At 37.3% G+C, this 22,889-nt stretch overlaps 1 protein-coding gene across 1 annotated transcript in view; it reads right to left on the bottom strand.

Moving 5' to 3' along the window:
- The window catches only part of DNAH11 (dynein, axonemal, heavy chain 11), a 384,221-nt gene that overhangs the window by 287,910 nt on the left and 73,422 nt on the right, over positions 1–22,889 (bottom strand). Inside the window, exons 21-25 of the mRNA XM_011944208.1 lie at positions 17,780–17,938; positions 16,034–16,117; positions 14,536–14,694; positions 11,253–11,375; positions 10,382–10,504 (exon numbers count right to left, since the gene is read on the bottom strand). Coding sequence (XP_011799598.1) covers positions 10,382–10,504; positions 11,253–11,375; positions 14,536–14,694; positions 16,034–16,117; positions 17,780–17,938 — 648 coding nt within the window. The remainder of the gene's footprint in view (positions 1–10,381; positions 10,505–11,252; positions 11,376–14,535; positions 14,695–16,033; positions 16,118–17,779; positions 17,939–22,889) is intronic.

Below are 22,889 nucleotides of genomic sequence, written 5' to 3'. Positions count from 1 at the left end.
TTTCCCATGCAGTTCTCATGATTGTGAACAAGTCTTGCAAGATCTGATAGTTTTAAAAAGGGGAGTTTGCAGGCACATGCTCTCTTCTCTTGTCTGCCGCTATGGAAGACGTGCCTTTCACCTTCTGCCATGATTTTGAGGCCTCCCCAGCCACATGGAACTGTAAGTCCAATAAACCTCTTTCTTTTGTAAATTGTCCAATCTTGGACATATCTTTATCAGCAACATGAAAACAAACTGGTTTAATACAATAAACTGGTTCCAGTAGGGTGGGGTGCTGCTGAAAATATACCTGAAAATGTGGAAGCAACTTTGGAACTGGGTAACAGGCAGAGGTTGTAACAGTTTGGAGGGCTCAAAAGAAGACGGGAAAATGCCCAGGCAGAAGTTTGCTGTAGGGGCAGTATCCTCATGGAGAACCTCTGCTATGGCAGTGCAGAAAGAAAATGCGGGGTCAGGGCCCCACACACAAAGGGAAAGTTTGGAACTTCCTAGAGACTTGAATGGCTTTGACCCAAATGCTGACAATGACATGGACAATGAAATCCAGGCTGAGGTGGTCTCAGATGGAGATGAAAAACTTGTTGGGAACCGGAGCAAAGGTGACTCTTTTTATGTTTGAGCAAAGAGACTGGTGGCATTTTTCCCCTGCCCTAGAGATTTGTGGCACTTTGAACTTCAGAGAGATAATTTACGGTATCTGCAGAAAAAATTTCTAAGCAACAAAGCATTCAAGAGGTGACTTGTGTGCTGTTAAAGGCATTCAGTTTTATAAGGGAAGCAGAGTACAGAAGTTCAGAAAATTTACAGCCTGACAATGTGATAGAAAAGAAAATCCCATTTTCTGAGGAGAAATTCAAGCTGACTGAAGAAATTTGCAAAAGTAACCAGGAGCTGAATGTTAATCCCCAAGGCAATGGAGAAAATGTGTCCAGGGCATCAGAGACCTTTATGGCAGGCCCTCCCATCACAGGCCTGGAGGCCTAGGAGGAAAAAGGGGTTTCCTGGGCCAGGCCCAGGGTTCCCGTGCTGTGTGCAGCCTAGAGACTTGGTGCCCTGCATCCCAGCCACTCCAGCCATGGCTGAAAGGGGCTAACATAGAGCTCAGTATGTGGCTTCAGAGAATGTAAACCTCAAGCATTGGCAGCTTCCAAGTGGTGTTGATCCTGCCAATGCACACAAGTCAAGAATTGAGGTTTGGGAACCTTTGCATAGATTTCACAAGATGTATGGAAATGCCTGGATGCCCAGGCAGAAGTTTGCTGTCAGGGCAGAATCCTCAAGGAGAACCTCTGCTATGGCAGAGTAGAAAGAAAATGTAGGGTCAGGGCCCCCACACGAAGTCCCTACTGGGGCACCACCTAGTGAAGCCATGAGAAGAGGGCCACTGTCTTCCAGATCCCAGAATGGTAGATCCACTGATAGTTTGCACTATATCCCTGGAAAAGCCACAGACCCTCAACATCAGCCTATGAAAGCAGGTGGGAGAGAGGCTGTACCCTGCAAAGCCACAAGGGTGGAGCTGCCCAAGACTGTGCCAACCCACCTCTTGCATCAGCATGACCTGGATGTGAGACATGGAGTCAAAGGAGATCATTCTGGAGCTTTAAGATTTGACTGCCCTGCTGGATTTCAGACTTGCATGAGGCCTGTAGCCCCTCTGTTTTGGCCCATTTCTCCCATTTGGAATAGCTGTATTTACCCAATAGCTGTATCCCTATTTTATCTAGGAAGTAACTTGCTTTTGATTTTACAGGCTTATAGGTGGAAGGGACTTGCCTTGTCTTGGATGACACTTTGAACTGTGGATTCTTGAATTAATGCTGAAATGAGATAAGACTTTGGGGGACCGTTGGGAAGGCAAGATTGGTTTTGAGATGTGAGGACATGATTTGGGAGGGACTGGGTGGAATGATATGGTTTGGCTGTCTCCCTACCCAAATCTCATCTTGAATTCCCATATGTTGTGGGAGGGACCCAGTGGGAGGCAATTGAATCATGGGGGCAGGCCCTTCCCATGCTGTTCTCCTGACTGTGAAGAAGTCTCAAGAGAACTGATGGTTTTAGAAAGGGAAGTTTGCCTGCACAGCTTTCTTCTCTTGTCTGCTGCCATGTGAGACATGCCTTTCACCCTCCACTACGATTGGGAAGCCTCCCTAGCCACATGGGACTGTAAGTCCAATAAACCTCTTTCTCTTGTAAATTGCCCAGTCCTGGGTATGTCTTTATCAACAGCATGAAAACTGTTGATACAGCCACAAAACAAGTCTTAACAAATTTAAGAGAAAAAAGAATGAAAAGCAGTAAAGATTATCTACAAGATAAATAATATTAAAAACTTTTGAAAACCTGAGAAAGATATAAATATCCAGGTACAAGAAGGTCAGAGAACACCAAATAGAATGGACCCAAATAATACTACTCCAAGTCATATAATAATCAAACTCTCAAAGGTCAAGGACAGATAGAGAATCCTAAAGCAACAAAAGAAAAGAAGCAAATAAGATATAAAGGAGCTCCAATTTGACAAGAGACATCTCAACAGAAAGAATACAGGCCAGTAGAGTGGAATGACATTTTCAAAGTGCTAAATGTAACAAAAAAAAACCCCCGCTAACCAAGAATACTGTGCCCAGAAAACTTATCCTTCAAATATGAGGGAGAGATTAAAGTCTTTTCCCCAACAAACAAAAGCTGAACTAATTCACTACCACCAGACTAGTTTTACACAAAATGCTAAAGGAAATTCTTCAATTTGAAATAGAATAACACTGACATTAAACAATTTGTTTAAAGCCATAAAACCCACTGGTAAAATTAAATACATGAATGAACACAGGATATTCTAGTACTATAACTATGGTGTGTAATCCACTCATACCTCTAGCGTGAAGCCCAAAAGACAAATCTATCAAAAACAATAGCTACAGCAAACTGTTAAGAGGTAGATGATATAAAAATATGCAAATTGAGACAACTAAAGCTCAAAATGTGGGATAGGGGGAAGGAATGGAGTTTCTTCTTCATTTTCTCCTTAGTTTTTCTTTTCTTTGTGATCTAACAGAAATTGTCATCTCTTCAAAATAACTTGTTACATTTTTTCTAAGCCTTGTGGTAACCACAATGCAAAAACCTATAATAGATTCACTAAAAATAAAAAGCAATGAATTAAAACATACTACCAGAGAAAATCACTTAATCATAAAGGAAAACAGTAAGAAAGTAAAAAAGAGGAATTACAAAGCAATGAGAAGATCAGTAACAAAATGGCAGTAATAAGTCCTTAATAACACTGACCATAAAAGGACTCAGTTCTCCAATTAAATGCATACAGTGGCTGAACAGCTAAAGAAATATAACAGAACTATACAGTGCCTACAAGAAGCCCACTTCACCTATAAAGACACACATAGACTGAAAGTGAAAGAGTGGAAAATGATATACCATGCACCTAGAAACCAAAAAAGAGTAGGAGTAGCTATACTTAGATCAGATAAAATACATTACAATCAAGACTGTAAAAAGAGACAAAGAAGGTGACTACATAATGATAAAGGAATCAATTAGGCAAGAGAATATAATAATTACAAATATTAAATATCTGTACACCCAACACCTAAACTCCCAAGTATATAAAACAAACTTTAATAGACATAAAGGGATAAAGGGAAAGATAGACTGCAACACAATAATAGTACAGGACTTTAACACCCCATTCTCAGTAATGGACAGATCTTCCAGATTTCAAAAACCAACAAAGAAACATCAGACTACACACTAGACCTCGTAGGCCTGACTGACAGAGCATTCTGCCCAACTGCTGCAGAATACACATTCTTTTTGTCAGCACATGGATTCTCCAGAATAGATTATATCTTAGGGCACAAAACAAGTTCCAAAAAATTCTAAAAAGTAGAAATCATACTGAGTACCTTTTCTGATTACAATGAAATACAACTAGAAATTGTAACAAGAGGAACCTTAGAAACATCACAAACACATGGAAATTAAACAACATGCTCCTAACCAACCAATAAATCAATGAAGAAATTAAGAAGGAAATGTAAAAATTTTCACTCTTCATATTCAATATAGTACTAAAAAGTCCTGGTCAGAGCAAATAGGCAAGAGAAAGAAATAAAAGGCATTCAAATTGGAAGGTAGAAGTCAAATTAGCCTTGTTCTCAGATTACATGATCTTGTTCCTAGAAAAACCTGAAGATTCCACCAAAAAAATTGTTAGAACTGATAAACAAGTTTAGAAAAGTTGCAGGATATAAAGTAGACATACAAAAAACAGTTTCATTTATATGTACCAACAGAAAACATTTGAAAAAAGAAATCAAGAAGACAATCACATTTACAGTAGCTACAAATAATATCAAATATATAAGAATCAAATTAACCAAAGAAGTGAAAGATGAAAAGTGAAAGTTTCTATATGAGAAACATTATGAAACACTAATGAAAGAAACTGAAGACACACGCAAAAAACAGAAAGAGATATTCCATGCTCATGGATTGGAAGAGTATTGTTAAAATGACAATACTACCAAAGCAATGTCTAAATTCAATGCAATCTCTATCAAAATACCAATGACCTTTTTTCCACAGAAATAGAAAAAGTTTCAAAATTTATATGGAATCACAGAAGACCCTGAAGAGTCAAAGCAATCCTGAGCAAAAAGAACAAAACTAGATGCATCAAACTACCTGTCTTTGAAATTTACTACAAAGCTATAGTAGCCAAATCAGAATAGTACTGGCATAATAACAGACACAGAGACCAATGGAACAGAATAGAGACCCAAGATATAAACCCATACATTTACAACCAATTAATCTTCAACAAAAGTGCCAAGAACATACAATTGGCAAAAGGACAGTATTTTCGATAAATGGTGCTGGGAAAACTGGAAAACCATATGCAGAAGAATGAAACTAGATTCCTATCTGTCAATGTAAACAAAAATCAAAGCAAAATGGATTAAGAGTTGAATCTAAGACCTGAAACTATAAAACTACTAGAAGAAAACACTGGAGAAATGAATGCTCCAGGACACTGGTGTAGGCAAAGGTTTTTGTTTGTGTGTGTAAGACTTCAAAAGGCCAGGCAACAAAAGCAAAACTGGACAAATAGGATCATGCCAAGACAAAATGCTTCTGCACAGCAATAGAAACAATTAATGAAGTGAAGAAGCAACCTATAGAATGGGAGAAAATATTTGCAAACTACTCATCTGATAAGGGATTAATAACTAGAATACATATGAAATTCAAACAACCCAGTGGCAAAACAAAACAAAACAAAACAAAAACCCAATCTGATTTAAAAATGGGCAAAAAATTTGAATAGGCATTTCTCAAAAGAAGACATACAGGCTGGGCTCGGTGACTCACACCTGTAATCTCAGCACTTTGGGAGGCTGAGGCAGGCAGATCACGAGGTCAGGAGATCAAGACCATCCTGGCTAACACAGTGAAACCCCGTCTCTACTAAAAATACAAAAAATTAGCCAGGCATGGTGGCCGGTGCCTGTAGTCCCAGCTATGCAGGAGGCTGAGGCAGGAGAATGGTGTGAACTCGGAAGGCAGAGCTTGCAGTAAGCGGAGATCGCGCCACTGCACTCCAGCCTGGGTGACAGAGCGAGACTCCGTCTCAAAAAAAAAGACATACAAATGGCCAACAGTTACATGAAAAAAATGCTCAACATCACTAATCATCAGAGAAATGCAAATCATAATACAATGAGATATGATCTCACCCCGGTTAAATGGCTTTTACCAAAAAGATAAGCAACAATGGATGCTGCTGGCAAGGATGTGGAGAAAGGGAAATGCTTTTACACTGTTGGTAGAAATGTAAATTAGTATAGCCACAATGGAGAACAGTGTGGAGAGTTTTCAAAGAACTAAAAATATAATCCAGCAATTCCACTGCTAGGTATATACCCAAAAGAAAGAAAATCAATATGTTGAAAAAAATCTGCATTTCTATGTTTTTTGCAGTACTAATTTATAACAGCCAAAGTATAGAACTGACCTCAGTGCTCACTAGCAGATTCAAGAATGGTATATACAATAGAATACTATTCAGCCATACAAATAATAATGAAGTCATGTCATTTGCAGCAATGTGGATGGAAATTATGTTAAGTGAAATAAGGCAAGTATAGAAAGTCAAATATCACATATTCCCACTCATATGTGGGAAAGTTTTTTAAAAAGTGGATCTCGTAAGACCCACTGTTAGATCAGTAGGGTGGCTACAGTTTACAATAATCTATTGTGTATTTCAAAAGAGCTAGAAGAGAAAAATTCCAATAGTTTTAGCACAAAGAAAAGACAAATATTAAAATGATGGCCATCCCAATTACACTGATTTGATCTTTATGTTTTATATGAATATATTATCACATGTACCTCCAAATTATGTACATCTCTTATGCATCAATATGAAAAAACATATTTTCTAAGTCTGCCAGATAATCTTAGATAAAAACTTAAGAAGACAAAAAATAACATCAAGTATTTTTCCAATCACAGTGGCATAAAAGTAGAAATTAATAACAGGAGGAATTTTGGAAACTCACAAATACATGAAAATTAATAACATGCTCCTGAACAACCAATGAATCAAAGAAGAAATCAAGAGAGAAATTTTTAAATATATTGACACAAATGAAAACAGAAACACAACATACTAAAACTTATGGAATGCAGCAAAACCAGTTATAAGAGGGAAGTTTTTAGCAATGAATGCTTACAACAACAAGAAAATCTCAAATAAACAACTTAATGCTAACCCTTCAGGAACTAGAAAAAGAAGAACAAACTAAGCCCACAATCAATAGTAGGAAAAAATGATAAAGATCAGAGCAGTAATCAATGAAATAGAGACTACAAAGACAACAAAAAGACCAATGGAATGAAGAATTGGTTTTTTGAATAGTAAACAAAATCAACAAATCTTTAGCCAGACCAAGGGAAAAAGGGAGATAACTCAAAATCAGAAATGAAAGAAGAGTTATTATAACTGATACGACACAAATGCAAAGGATCATAAGAGACTACTATGAACAGTTATACACCAACAAATCGAAATGGTTAAGTTCCTAGAAACACACAATCGACAAAGTCTGAATCAAGAAGAAATAAAAGGTCTGAACAGATGAGTAAAGACACTGATTTGATACTAAAATATTTCCCCTCAAAAGAAAGGCCTAGGACAGAAGGGCTTCATGGTGGAATTCTGCCAAACATTTAAAGAAGAACTAATACTAATCCTTTTCAAAGTCTTCCAAAAAAACTTAAGGAGAAATACTTGCAAACTCACTTTATGAGGCCATCATTATCCTGATACCAAAGCCAAACAAACACTCCACAAGAAAAGAAAATGAGAAGCTAATATCCCTGATGAACATACGTTTAAAAAATCCTCAGCAAAATACGAGCACACTGATTTTAACAGTACACCAAAAAGGATCATTCACCATGATCCATGGGATTTATCTCAGGAATGCAAGGAGATGCAAATCAATCAATGGGATATACCATATTTAAAAGGACAAAATGATATGAACATCTGAATATATGCAGAAAAGGCATTTGATGAAATTCAACATCACTTCATGATTAAAAACTCCCAACAAATCTGGCATAGAAAGAATGTACTTCAGCACAATAAAGGCTGAACATGAAAAGCACATAGCTAATACACTCAACAGCAAAGAATGGAAAGCTTTCCATCTAAGGGCAGGAATAAGAGAAGGTTGCCCACTCTCATGCTTCTATTCAATACAGTACTGGAAGTTCTAGCCAGAGCAATCAGACAAGAAATAAAAAGCACTCAAATAGGAAAGGAAGAAGTGAAATTGTGTCTGTTTGCTGAAGACATAAGCTTCTATTTAGAAAATCCTAAAAGCTCCATCCTAAAACTGTTAGAACTAATAAATGAATTCAGCAAACTTGTAAGGTACAAAATCAACACACAAAAATCAGCATTCTTTTATACTAACAACAAACTATCTGAAAAACAAATTAAGAAATCAATCCCATTCATGATAGTATCAAAAAATAAAATACTTAAGAGTAAATTTAACCAAAGGAGGTGAAGTATCTGTATACTAAAAACTACAAAACATTGATGAAAAAAATGTAGATAGTACAAATAAATGGAAAGGTATTCAATATTTAAAGTTATCCCAGTATTTAATATTGTTAAAATGTTCACACTACCTGCTATTTATTGTACTACCTGCTATTGTGTCTCAAAGCTCATGGGTTGCAAACTTAACCAACAATGCAACAGTGTTTGAGGTGGGACCTTTCGGAGATATTGTGAGGGCTCTGCCCTCATTATTGAATTAGTTATATTAAGAAAGTGGATTCTTGTCAGTCACCATGTGCAAAAAAGTTTTAAAGAAGAAAAAAACATGTAAAAGAAAGTGGGCTCATTATCATGACTGGGTTTGTTTTAAAAGTAAATTCAACCTTCTCTTTCTCTCTCTTACCATGTGACGCCTTCTGCCATGTTATGACACAGCAAGAAGGCCCTTACCAAAGGCAGCCCTTTGATCTTGGACTTCTCAGTCTCCAAAACAGTGAGCCAAATAAATTACTGCTCATTGTAAACTACCCAATCTGCGGTATTCTGTTGTAGCAGCATAAAACAGACTGAGACACTATCCCAAAGAGATCTACAGAATCAATGCAATCCCTATCAAAATTCCAATGTAATGTTTTCCAGAAATAGAAAAAAAATTCTAAAATTTGGATGAAATGATGAAAGACCTAGAATAGCCCAGACAATCTTGAGCACAAAGAACAAAGCTGGAGGCATCACTCTGACTTCAAAATTTATTACAAAGCTATAGTGATCAAAAGAACATGGTACAAGCATAAAAACAAACACATTGACCAATGGAACAGAATACAGAGCCGAGAAATAAACTTACATATTTATGGTAGATTGATTTTGAACAAAATTTAGAAGAACACACAATGGAAAAAAGACAATTTCTTCAATAAGTGGTGCTTCGAAAAGGGAATATTCACAAGCAGAAAAATGAAATTGGACTCTTATCTCACACCATATAAAAAAACCAACTCATAATGGATTAAAGACTGAAATGTAAGACCTAAAACTATAAAATTACTAGAAGAAAACTAGGGGAAGTGCTCTACAACATTGGTCTACGGAAAGATTTCTTGAATATGACTTCAAAAGTACAGGCAAAAGCAAAAACAAAGAAATGAGATTGCATCAAACTAAAAATGGGAACGACACAGCAAAGCTACTATGCATGGATTGGGAGAAAATATTTGCAAACCATAGATATAATAAGGGGCTAATTTCCAAAATATATAAGAAACGTAACTCAAAAGCAAAAAACCAAGTAACCTAATCAAAAAAATGGGCAAAGGACCCAAACAGATACTCTCAAAAGGTTACTTATAAATGACCAACAGATATTTGAAAAAATGTTCATCATCCACGATCATCAGGGTAATGCAAATTTAACACAGTAAGATATCACTTCACACCTGTTAGAATGGCTATTATCAAAAAGACAAAAGATAAGCGTAGGTGAGAGTGCAGAGAAAAGAGAACCCTTTTGTACTGTTGGTAGGAATATAAATTAATACAGCTATTACAGCAAACAGGATGGAGGCTCCTCAGAAAACTCAAAATAGACTTACCATATGATTTGACAATCCCACTTCTGGGTATATACCCAAAGGAAATGAAATCAGTAGCCTGAAGACATATCTGTACTCTCATGTTCATTGTAGACTTATTCACAGTAGCTAAGATATGAAAGCCACCCAGGTGTCCATTGTGAGATGAATGGATAAAGAACATGTGGTATATAAACACAATGGAATACCACCCAGCCTTTAAAAGGAAGAAAATCCTTATTTGCAACAACATGGATGACCCTAAAGGACATTATGCTAAGCAAAATAAGCAGGAACAAAAGGACAAATAATGCATGATGTCACTTATACACGAAATCTAAAAAAGTTGAACTCATAGAGAGTAGAATGATGGTTACCAGAGCCTGGGGGAGGGGGAAAGAGGAGCTGTTGATCAAAGGGTACAAATTTTCAGTTAGACAGGAGGAATAAGCTTTAGTGATCTATTGCACAGTTGGTGACTATAATAAATAATAACACATTGTATGTTTCAAAATTCCTAAAGGAGATTTTAAATGTTTCACCACAAAAAAAAAAAAAGTTAAGTATGTGAGACTGATTTAATCACTTCACATTGTAAACATGTATCAAAACATTACATTCTACCCTATAAATATATACAATTATTTGTTAAATAAAAATAAAATTTTAAAAATATGTGCAATAAAAATATCCATCTTACTTGGTTATGCTCTAGAGTTTCAAAAAGTTGTTCATCAGACTTTAGTAATGGAATGCCTGTTCGATAGTGAACTTCGTAAGAAAACTTCATGGTTGCCCACGTCTGACTGATTTCATTAATAACCTAGTAATCAACAATATAAATTAATTAATGTGCACAAAATTCAATTGAGAATCAACATCTAGGCTATTATGTGGAATTAATTATTTTTCGATTTTCAAAAATGCAAACTGATATCAAATATTATTGGCTTCAGTTTTTTCCTCCAAGTAATTCATGGTGATGGGGTTTGAAGAATGAATATTATCACATCAAAGGAATGAGCATCACACTGATATCAAACTTCTATTGAATGTGAGTTTATCATCCCTAACCAAAACAGAATTTGAGAGCAAGAAGGGACTTCAATGATTACCTAAATGTTTGGTAGATATTATTTACAAATTAGCCAGCATGAAATAGGTAACGCCTTAAATGTGAATCTCAGTCTTCTGTGTGAATCTGGGTAAGCTAATTACCTCTCTATACCTCAGTTTCCCCATCTGTAAAATAGAGATACTATTACTTACCTCAGAAGATTAAATGGGTTAATATAAATAAAGCACTTAGAGCGGTGCTGGCTACCAAATAAAGGATATGTAAGTATTTTCTGCTATAATCATCATCATCAACAGGACCAATCCTCCTGTTTTACTGTGGCTTGGATGATCCTAGTTCCTGCTCATCCCACACCTAAAGAACAGCAGGGAACAAAGTGGGACTCATCTCTCCAGGCTTCCAGGACATCAAAAGGACTTTTCTCTAAGTTGGCTTCTATGCAAATACCCAAAATTAACCAAGTAGAAATGAACCAGCCCGAGGACACTACCACCTTCTCAGTCCCCAGCTCTTTCACTGCTTTGTCCACGATCCTTCGGACATCATCTTCCGCTCTGTGTAACTGCAGTGCTAACAAATCTGCCAAAGTTGTGGCTTCATTTATTAAAAACTTGACCTGATTGGGGTGAAAAAAAGGTAGACTTTATATTCCACATATATTAACAGTTCCTTTTGCCTAAAGGCTGGTGAAATGAATCCTAACTAAAGTATACTCAAGTCAGGTGCTGAATACATCTCTCGTCTTGAAAGATGCGGACAATCTAAGACATTCCTTTTAAACTCACAATTCCTGAGGTGTCACCTGCCGGAAGCAAGGGACAAAGTTTAGTCACATTCGTGCTACCCTATTTTGTTTCACATCTTTCCCTTGTCAGCACATTTCTTAGCTCCTTTGCCCACAAAACCCATTTTTAAAGAGAATCTCATTGTTCATTTATTATAATTTGGTTGAAATCCCAGGAATCAGGTAGTGGCTCATTTGTCTTTTCTTCCTAAATAACCCTATTCACTGAACATAATTCCCAGCTGCTTCTGTGATTTAACCTAGTTTTACCACTAATTTAATCTTAGTTCATTGGCAAAAAATTCTCTTACTCATAGTGTCATTATTCATATTTACCATGTGAAAAATAATTCTCATTTCCACATTGCCTTGTGACAATGACTCCTCTTCTCTCACATTGACTCCCCTTCCCTACCCTATATTTGGTCTTGAAGACATCCTTAGCTCTTTGACATACCCAAACTCACTCATGTCTCCTGTAAGTGAAGAATTGAGACAGGCACGGGGTTGCAGGAAAGCCATTTTCTTTCCTGCTTTTGCTAAGAATATCCAGAATCTGCTTCTGGGAAGTTGCCACTCTCTGCTCTGCCCCTCCCTACCCTCTAACATTCTTCAATACCATCCATCCCTCTGCATAAGAGGACCAAATGCCCTGGTTTGCTCAGGGCTGAGGGGTTTCTAGCAAGTGGATTTCAGGGATGTAAGACTTTCAGTGCTAAAACCTGGAAAGTCCTGAGAAAACTAGATGAGTTTTGCCAGGCTATCTCTGTGTCAATTTTGGCCTCACTCTAGAGTTGCTGGGACCAGGGAGCTAGGTCTGCCCTTGAGAAGGAATGAGCAGAGATGTGTAATAGGGCCACCCTGATTAGTTGTGAAATTTGTGTACTGAACATGGACACCAGCCCAGATGACAAATGGAGATGGAAGCCAGCCTTGCTGGGCGCGGTGGCTCAAGCCTGTAATCCCAGCACTTTGGGAGGCCGAGGCGGGTGGATCACGAGGTCAGGAGATCGAGACTGTCCTGGCTAAAACGGTGAAACCCCGTCTCTACTAAAAATACAAAAAATTAGCCGGGCGTGGTGGCGGGTGCCTGTAGTCCCAGCGACTCGGGAGGCTGAGGCAGGAGAATGGCGTGAACCCAGGAGGCAAAGTTTGCAGGGAGCCGAGATCGCGCCACTGCACTCCAGCCTGGGCGACAGGCAAGACTCCGTCTCAAAAAACAAAAAACAAAAAGGAAGCCAGCCTCTGCTCTGCTGTCCTGGGGACAATCTGGAGGAGGGTGCCTTTTTCTAAATTGTCTGTCAGAGCAGGTGACTTTTTCTAGCTGGCAAAAAGGCATAATACAGGCAAGTAGAGGCTATGCTGAGACAAAATTTTATTGGCAGAAATATGAGAAGGGGATGGGGAGCAGAGCACGTAGTCTACTACACATTCAAAGATTCGATAAAAATTTTCTGAATGCACAAATTAATTACAAAGTCTAAGTAGCCAATGTCTAAAAGACTCTTTAAAAAATACAATAATGACAATAGCTTCAGAGATCCATTTATTGAGCACTTACTACATACTAGGTCCTTTATATACAGTCATTCATCACTTAAAAATGGGGATATGTTCTGAGGAATGTATTGTTAGGTGATTTTTGTCATTGTGTGAACACTATGGAGTGAACTTGCACAAACCTAGATAGCATAGCCTACTACGCAACTATGGTACATGGTGTGTAGTAGGCTATGCCATTTATGCCATGCTCCTAGGCTACGAACCTATACAGCACATTACTGAACACTGCAGGCAATTATAACACAGTGCTAAGTAGTTGTGTATCTAAACATACTTAAACATATAAAAGCTACAGTAAAAATACAGTATCTTTTTATGGAGCCAGTATAGTATACGTGGTCCAGCACTGACTGAAATGTCATTACGCAGTGCATGACTATGTGTATATATGTGTATGCATATGTGTGTTTTAAATATATGTGTAAACATGTGTGTACATCTATATTTTGTATATTATTTCTCATGTGTATGTGTGTGGGTGTGTGTATATATACACACATATATATAAAATTTCCAATGTGTTCACCCAGTCTGCATGGGAAGTATTATATTTATTTTATAAAAGGGCCAACCAAGTCATAAAGAACAGGCAACTTGTCCCAGATCCCAGAGCTGCTAAGTGTTAGGGTTAAAACCACAAAGCCCAGCCTATCCCCACTTCTCCACAATGCCCTTGCCCGTTTTCCTACTCTGCAACACCCCTTCACATCCTGAGAGCCTTTCTTCAGTGTGCCCCTCAAACTCTTGATTTGCTTAATGAAAACATACACACATTAGACTTTTTATATATTTTAAACTCATAAAGGTCACCTTCCCTGAAGAGTGCATAAGGTTGTTATATTTGCTTTCAATAGACATAGAAAGGCAAGAAAATAGAAGCTCAAGTGGCATGGACACATGAGAAACCACTTTATGCCTTGCAATAAAATCAAAATCATCAAAAGACCATGAAAAAAAGGCACCATTATTAAATAAATTATGGGTGAAAAAGAAATCACAATTTTGGATTCCCTTTTCCCACAAATTCACTTTTATACTTTCTGACCCTTTCCATAATAAGATTATTTGCAGCCATCTCACCAGATGGCTAGCTCTATAAAATGTTTTCATATTATCTCACTTATTCCTTGCAAGATTCCCCCAATGTATAAGAGCAGATAGCATCCCTTCTCATTTGATTACTAAAAAGCAAAACTCAAATGAAAGAGGTTAAGTGACTTGCTTAAGGTCACATAGCCAGTAAGAGAAAAAAGGGGAGCAAGAACTAGGACCTTGGGCATCCAGACCATTGATCCCCTCAAAGAGCTTGATCTCCTACGTCTGACTAGAGACCTTTTCATAAATTACACTTCATCCTGGATGATGCAAACCAAGAAGTAACACTTCACAGTCACAAAAATATTCAATTAGTGAGACCGAGGATACTGACCCCAATAGCTTTCATCAGCTGGTGCCAATGCCTGTCCCTGAGGGCAGGGCTCTGTAACTCTGTGATGGCCCTCAGGGAGGCTGTCATGTCCTTAACCGTGCCTTCCAGGCCTGTGTAAGCATCCCAGATGCGGACTTCCTTGTTGAGTGACCCAGTTTCCTAAAGAAAAGTGGAGGATAAAACCTAGCTTCAAAGATATAATAACAAGTATATATTAACAATTTGCCTCCTTTGGAAGAATAAATATGTGCATTTCCCAACTCCCGGATTAGAAAAGAGTGAAAGCATTTGAACTCCTAGACCAAGGACCAAAACCAGAGAAACAGAAAGGGATCCACTCATTTGTACATTACAAGTCCACTATGTACAAGCCACTTGGATATACTGCTTTCTCATTCACAAGATCTAACTGAATGTCCCATGAGGAAACATAGGTAAGTAACAGAGTTCACAGGACACGTGCAATAAAGAATGTTTCCTCTATAAACATAAATAAATGGAAACAGATTGTTATTGGATTACTAAGACCACCTTCGGAATACATGACTCATTTAAACAATAGCTTTGGAATGATGATTACCTTTGAGTGCCTGTTTCTTGAAACTTAAATATTTCACCATCTTAAAATGCCAAATAGGTCCCTTGACTTGGCTGGTCCTCTCAGCCCAAGGAACAACATCAGCAATTGTGAATGAGAAAACCCATAAGAATATAACTAGAACTCAGCACAAAATAAAGGGCAATGTGACCCCATGACATCCAAAAGAATGAAGGGACATCTTAGTTTGGGTCTGTGGGACTGGCATAATATAGGGGAAAATACAGGCGAGAGTGGGTAGGAGCCGAAGCAAAGCAGCCCTGGGGTGGAAAGAAGCAAATGGCCCTGTCACTTTTAACTGCCTTTCACTGATATGCATTTTGGCTTTATCCAAAGATGCTATGTCTTCAGAGGGCATACTGCTATGCAGAAAAGATATCAAAGTCCAGTAAGTACCAAATTACAATCAGTTCAGTTCTGTATATGTTGAGCTCCCTTGGGATACCAGAGTCATTAATAAGAACAGAGATCACAGTATTCCACATAAATCCAGAGGTGGCATACTCCTATTAGTTGCCCCAAATTCCAGAACCAAAAGTTATCTTTTCAGATACAAAATGTTTATGGTTGCTAAGTAAAGAAATCAAAAGCTTTCAGAAGCCTGACCCCTTGGCCCTGATAATGTTCCTCTCTGTTCTAGGAAGCTGTAGGAAGCTCATAATTAGAGCAGCTTCTCATAAATTCATTAACCCTAATATGCTTCTATCAATTCACTCACAGAAAGGCAGGCTTGATTAGAAGTGCAACTGACTAAGGGTGAAAAAAAACACTGTCTGTTATCACTCTGTTAGAAGTAAATAAGTACATGCAGCCCAATACACCAGATACTAGGTTAGGGAAGATGGAAGGAGGTGGTGCTGAGAAAGATAAATTGTTGTAATAGACAGCTATGGAACTCGCCTTGGCAAACCTTCTGAGTTCTACATCCATCTGTTCCACATTAATCTGTCTCCACTGGGTTTTAGTCCAATTATCAATGCTTCTCTGAAAACGCAAAAGCAGATAAAAGTGTCAACAACATTTGGTGAAAGCAAGTCTCTGCAGCAAAATATATAAACTGATGATACACAGTAACTCTATCATCCAGTGGAAAGTCAATTTTTTAAATATTAACTGCACTTGTCAAAACTTCCCTATCACCAAAACAAAAAAGTTGTCAGAACATGTCAACCTAAAGGCTAAAACATTATGATATATTAATTTCTAGTAGCGATGATAAATTCCATACACATACCATCACTATCACTTAATCCTGTGTACTTTGAATAAACTGATAAGTAGATTTATTTTTTTTATTTTTTTTTATTATACTTTAAGTTCTAGGGTACATGTGCATAACGTGCAGGTTTGTTACATATGTATACTTGTGCCATGTTGGTGTGCTGCACCCATCAACTCGTCAGCACCCATCAATTCATCATTTATATCAGGTATAACTCCCCAGTGCAATCCCTCCCCCCTCCCCTCCTCCCCATGATAAGCCCCAGTGTGTGATGTTCCCCTTCCCGAGTCCAAGTGATCTCATTGTTCAGTTCCCACCTATGAGTGAGAACATGCGGTGTTTGGTTTTCTGTTCTTGTGATAGTTTGCTAAGAATGATGGTTTCCAGCTGCATCCATGTCCCTACAAAGGACGCAAACTCATCCTTTTTTATGGCTGCATAGTATTCCATGGTGTATATGTGCCACATTTTCTTAATCCAGTCTGTCACAGATGGACATTTGGGTTGATTCCAAGTCTTTGCTATTGTGAATAGTGCCGCAATAAACATATGTGTGCATGTGTCTTTGTAGTAGAATAATTTATAATCCTTTGGGTATATACCCAGTAGTGGGATGGCTGGGTCATATGGTACATCTAGTTCTAGATCCTTGAGGAATCGCCATACTGTTTTCCATAATGGTTGAACTAGTTTACAATCCCACCAACAGTGTAAAAGTGTTCCTATTTCTCCACATCCTCTCCAACACCTGTTGTTTCCTGATTTTTTTAATGATGGCCATTCTAACAGGTGTGAGATGGTATCTCGATTTAAATAAGACTTTTATAATTCTACATGTAATAAGCTTTCACATGAAAATTTTCATCCATTATAAACAACACTCTCATTAACCATTTCTTGACCATATTTTATAATTATATTTCTATATGGCTTTCAATTACCTTAAAAGATTATAGTGCTTGTTGCAATATGCCTCATTCCCTAGAACTTATTTTTTCAGTTAAGTTTTTAACTTAATTAACCATATACAAATTATTTTTAGTAAGGGTCTGTTTGTATATGCCCAGGCATGTAAGTATAAGCATAGGTATATGTATGAGTTGGTATGCACAGATGACTACATGTGTAATATATATTTATATATTAATTTTTATTTATATTCTATACAATCTCTCCAAAGGATTTGAGGCAGTTAGCTTATTATACAAAGTTTCATCCTGAACTAAAAATAAAAACAACTGCTATTCAAAGAATAATCATCCACTAACAGAGATATATGAATTCTAATTTGGGGCTGGGGTGGGGACCTAATTTCCACATATTTCAAGGCATTACAAAATCCAAATAGAATGCCCAGGCTCTACAAACTGCATATATAAAAGAACTACTAAATAAAAAGCATATTTTGAAAAAGCACATCTTACTCGAACATAAATGATGACATCCCACAGTCCCTTGAGCAATTTTATTTCTTTGCGACACTGTTTCATTTGTTTGTACTCTGGAAGAGCCACTTCAAAAAGACGAGTAGATTCTTGCATCTGCAACATTTCTTCTTCTAAGGCCTCGAGCTCTTGATTTGCCTAAGGAGAGAACATAAACACCTGCATACAAACTGCCAGAGAAAGAGAAGACATGCAGTTCTGGAGTTCTGGTTATCTCGACATTTCAATCTTTGATTCTAAAAGGAAAATAAAAAGAAATCTGCAGCATAATTATTGGCAAAATGTAGAAGGTTTTAGAAGAGAAAACTCAGCTAGCTACTCAAAAAGTGAGAATAGACTACTATTAAACACAGTAACTTAACAACACTCTCCCTATACACGTATTTTAGCAAAATTTCCTCCTCATCAGATTTCTCTGAATACAATTTTTCCTCTTGGTTTTTGTACTGAGAACTGGGGAATTTTCTGAGGAACAAAAGGTGGGGCTCTAGAAACTTCCACGTAAGAATGAATTATCTTTTTAATAATGACTTAGTTTATTAAAACTTTCAGATTTAAAAAATACCCTACAGATTATCAATAATACCAAATGCACTGAAGAGAATTTGTGAAATAAAACACAAAGCTAAAAACACAGCCCAGTATGAAAACATCACCACAGGAGTATCTTTATCAAGGTTCACTTATATATGCCATCTATGTAGAACAGTTTACATTTTACACCAAACTTAAATACTGGCATGTTTTTTCTTTTGTGATGAACCAACTCTTAATTTTCATCTTTAATTAACAAAATGGTACTATGTTTATATGGTAAAAGTTCAAGGTGTAGAGGAGCATTTGCAAGGCAGGAAAGCAATCCTTCAGGTTCACTCTCATTCTTTCGGATGCTATTTCTGTAACTCCGAATTCTGTGCTCAAGCTGCTCTTTCTTGATTGATCACATGTAGACATCATATTAGGTTACTACTGGCTTTGCAAAAGAAGGATTTGACTTTGTTTTTCCACTTTCTATTTTCTCCCATCCTTCTCCCAAGATTCAACAATTGTATTACTTCAGTTTCTTTGAATTTTAAATACCTATACTTAATGCTCTTGTGTTCCATCAACTTTCAACTTTTTCAATTGACAAATAAAAATTGTACATATTTATCACGTACAACATGATGCTTTGAAATTGCAAGACCGGACACAGTGGCTCATGCCTGTAATTCCAGCACTTTGGGAAGTCATAGTGAGTGGATCGCTTGAGCCCAGGAGTTTGAGACTAGCCTGGGCAACGTGGCGAAACCCCATCTCTATTAAGAGTGCAAAAAAATAAAAATAAAAATAAATTAGCTGGGCATGGTGGCATGTGCCTGTAGTCCCAGCTACTCGGGAGGCTGAGGTGGGAGAATGACCTGAGACCGGGGAAGGTTGGGGCTGCAGTGAGTTCAAATCACGCCACTGCACTACAGCCTGGTCAGAGAGACCCTGTCTCAACAAAACAAAAAAAATCTATACATTGTGAAATGGCTCTATAGAGCTCATTAATATATGCATTACCTCACATACCTCATCATCTCACACTTTTTATGGTAAGAACACTTAAAATGTACTCAGCAATTTTCAAAATACAAGATGTTGCTATTAACTATAGTCACCATGTTGTACAAGAAGTCTTGTGAACTTATTCCTAACTGAAATTTTCTGCCCTTGCCTAACATCTTCCCAACCCCAACTCTGCTCTCTTCATTACCTACTATGTAAAGAATATTAGTATCCTGCTTTCATTTTTACAAGTTATATCTTCACAAACAAGAACTGCAATTCTTTTAGTTTTAAAATGTTTTATTATGAAACATTTTATACATGTAAAAAGATATATGAGTTTGCTCCCCATATAGCCTAAGAAATATGACTAATAATTTTTAATGCCTTTCTCAATTTTATCCCTCTTTTCCCTACTATTTAACCACAAAACCTAATTTTTTAAAATAATTTTTATATTTTCACATTAACGTACTGCTAAATGCTAGATATTAAAATTCACGTTTGTGAAATGTAGTTTACTACATGTCACGTTTCAATTGATATTTATGTTCACTTGTATATTCACGATGACGTGTGTGAAGCTCATTTCCTCTACTGCATAGTACTACATTATATGAATATGTACTTTTTTTTTTACTTCTAATAGTCATTTTGGCTTTTCCTATGTTTCACCCTTATTACTAATGCTACTAGGAACTTTCATGTTTCCTATCATATAGTATTTTACGTAGAGGTTTAATTCTTTTATTAGGTAAAAATGTCTTCTAAGTGTTTCTATCATAAATGAATGCTGAATGATAGCTAAAGTTCTTTTGGCATTTCTTGCGATAATCATACGATTTTTTTCTTCCTAATTTGTTAATGCAATTAATTATAATGATTTTCTAATGCTAAGTGAAACGTATTTTCCTTAAATGAAAACTTGTATATTGATATAATTTGATTGCTTTGTTTAGTATGTTTGTATCTACATGTACATGAGAAAGACTGATCTATATTTTTTTCCTTATACTATGGCTTTATAAAAATCAGACATGCTTCATAAAATAATTTTTGAGTGTTCATTCTTCTTCAGGTTCCTGGAATCATGTGAATGGGATCTGTTTCTTGAAAGCTTCTTAAGATTCACCTGTAAAGCCATCAGGGCTTCTTAATCTCTCTTTTGGAATTTTTTTTTTTTTTTTTTTGAGACGGAGTCTCGCTCTGTCGCCCAGGCTGGAGTTCAGTGGCTCGATCTCGGCTCACTACAAGCTCCGCCTCCCGGGTTCCCGCCATTCTCCTGCCTCAGCCTCCCGAGTAGCTGGGACTACAGGGGCCCGCCACCTCGCCCGGCTAATTTTTTGTATTTTTAGTAGAGACGGGGTTTCACCATGTTAGCCAGGATGGTCTCAATCTCCTGACCTCGTGATCCGCCCGTCTGGGCCTCCCAAAGTGCTGGGATTACAGGCTTGAGCCACCGCGCCCGGCCGGAATTTTTTTTTTCGTTTTTTAACAACTGGTTAATATTTTTCTTTTTATTTTCATGCTGGCTAAGTTTGAATAGTTATATGACTACTCAGATTTACTGAGACAGTTTTGGTAAATTCTATTTTTCTGAAACTTTATCCATTTTGTTTAAGTTTTTAAGCTTCTTGTTAATAGTGCTCTATATTTTTGAATGTATGCTGTTTCTGTAAAATCATTCCCTATTTTATTCTAATACTGTTAATTTTGTTTTTTTTTTTTCTGTTTTTCCCTTGATGATTTCACCAGAGGTTTGTCCAGAGAGTTAGGCTTTTCTAAGAACCAAATTTGGCACTGTTTGGAGTATAACTAGTTATTCATCACTATAAATAACTAGAGCTATTTTAGTGATGGTCCACTATAAATAACTAGAGTTATTTTAGTGATGGTTTATTGGTGGTAAATATATTACATTTTTGTTTACCTGAAATATCTTCATTTCACTGTTATTGAGATATAATTTTTCCCAGTAGAATTGAAAGACATCATCCACTACCTTCTGGCTCTCATTTTTGCTAATGAGAAGTACGCCCTTAGCCTAATCATCATTTCTAACAAGTGATCAGTCTTTTCTGTCTGGTTGCTTTGAAAATCTTTTTGCTTTTGGTATTCTGCAGTTCACTGTGATGTGTCTAGATGCAGTCTTTGTATTTATCCTGGTTGGGAGTCAGTGAATTTCCTGAATCTATTGATTCATGTTTTGACCAGTGTATTAGTCATGGTTCTCCAGAAAGATAGAACCAACAGGGAAAAATAAATAGATATATGAGGGAAGTTTTATTACGAGTATTGGCTCACATGATTATGAAGGCTGAGAAGTCTCACAATAAGCCATTTGCAAGCTGGAAATCCAGTAGTGTGGCTCAGTGCAAGTTCAAAGGCCTCACAACCAGGAAAGCTGATAGTACAATCCTCAGTCTGGGGCCAAAGGCCTAAGAACCAGATGCTGAGGGTGGGGGGCTGTAGGTTCAAGTCCAGGAGTCCAAAGTCCAGGGACACTGGAATTCTGATGTCCAAGACCAGGAGAAAGGTATTCCTTTTCCAGGGGAGACAGTGAATTTGCCTCTCCTCTGCCTTTTTCTTCTATCTGGGCCCCCAGCCAGTTGGACAATGCCCACCCACACTGCAGGTGGATCTTCCCCACTCAGTCCACCAACTCACAAACCAGTCTCTCCTGTGTTCACATGGACACACCCGGAAATAATGTTTTACCAGCTCTGTAGGTATCCCTTAATCTAGTCAAGTTGACACCTAAATTTAACCATCACAACCAGTCCTTTAAAAGTCTCAGCTATTATTTTGTAGACTATATTCTGTTCATTCTCTCCTCCAGGAAGTACCAAGAGAAGAGCTGGATGGCATTCTAACTTCTTTCTGTGTGTCCTTTAAGCTGTTTTATATTTTCCATCTCCTTACACCTATTCCTGCATTCTAAGTGATTTCTTCCAATGTAATTTGTATTTCACTAATTCTCTTTCCAATTTTAAAGAGCTCTTTAACCCATCTGCTGAGTTGTATTTTTTTTCACAACTGCATTTTTCATTTCCATAAGTATCTGGCCCTTTTTCAAATTCAACTGATCACTGTTGATAGCCTCAAAACTGAGAACTTGCTCATTTTTTTCAATATTATCTTTTATTTCCTTCTAATATCAAAAGCTTTGTATGGATCCATATCTGTGGTTTATTCCAACTGACTCTTATGCGTAATGGTGTGTTTATTGTTTTATTGTGGACTCATATTTGACTGAACTTAATCTGTTGGACCCCTAAAGAGACTGAATGAGAGTGCTTTTTTCCAGAGATGATTTAGGTTTGCTTCTACTAGTTGCTAGGAAGATATTTGTAACCATTTCAATTTCCTGGCTTAGAAATTCCTTAAACATAGGGGTAGTATAAAACTGGACCATAGACCCTTGTGAGAACAGGAATATGTTAACAAACTCCCAGAGCATCATTTTCTGTTTTTTTCACCCTACTCTGAGCATTAGTGAAGACCCATAGAGACTCATAGGCTTCCTTTGCAGGCTGCAGACCTTCCCTAGCTCACTCTC

Source organism: Colobus angolensis, unplaced genomic scaffold (assembly GCF_000951035.1).
Source record: "Colobus angolensis palliatus isolate OR3802 unplaced genomic scaffold, Cang.pa_1.0 Scaffold229, whole genome shotgun sequence".
Taxonomy (NCBI): domain Eukaryota; kingdom Metazoa; phylum Chordata; class Mammalia; order Primates; family Cercopithecidae; genus Colobus; species Colobus angolensis.
This window is presented reverse-complemented; position numbering and strand designations above follow the sequence as displayed.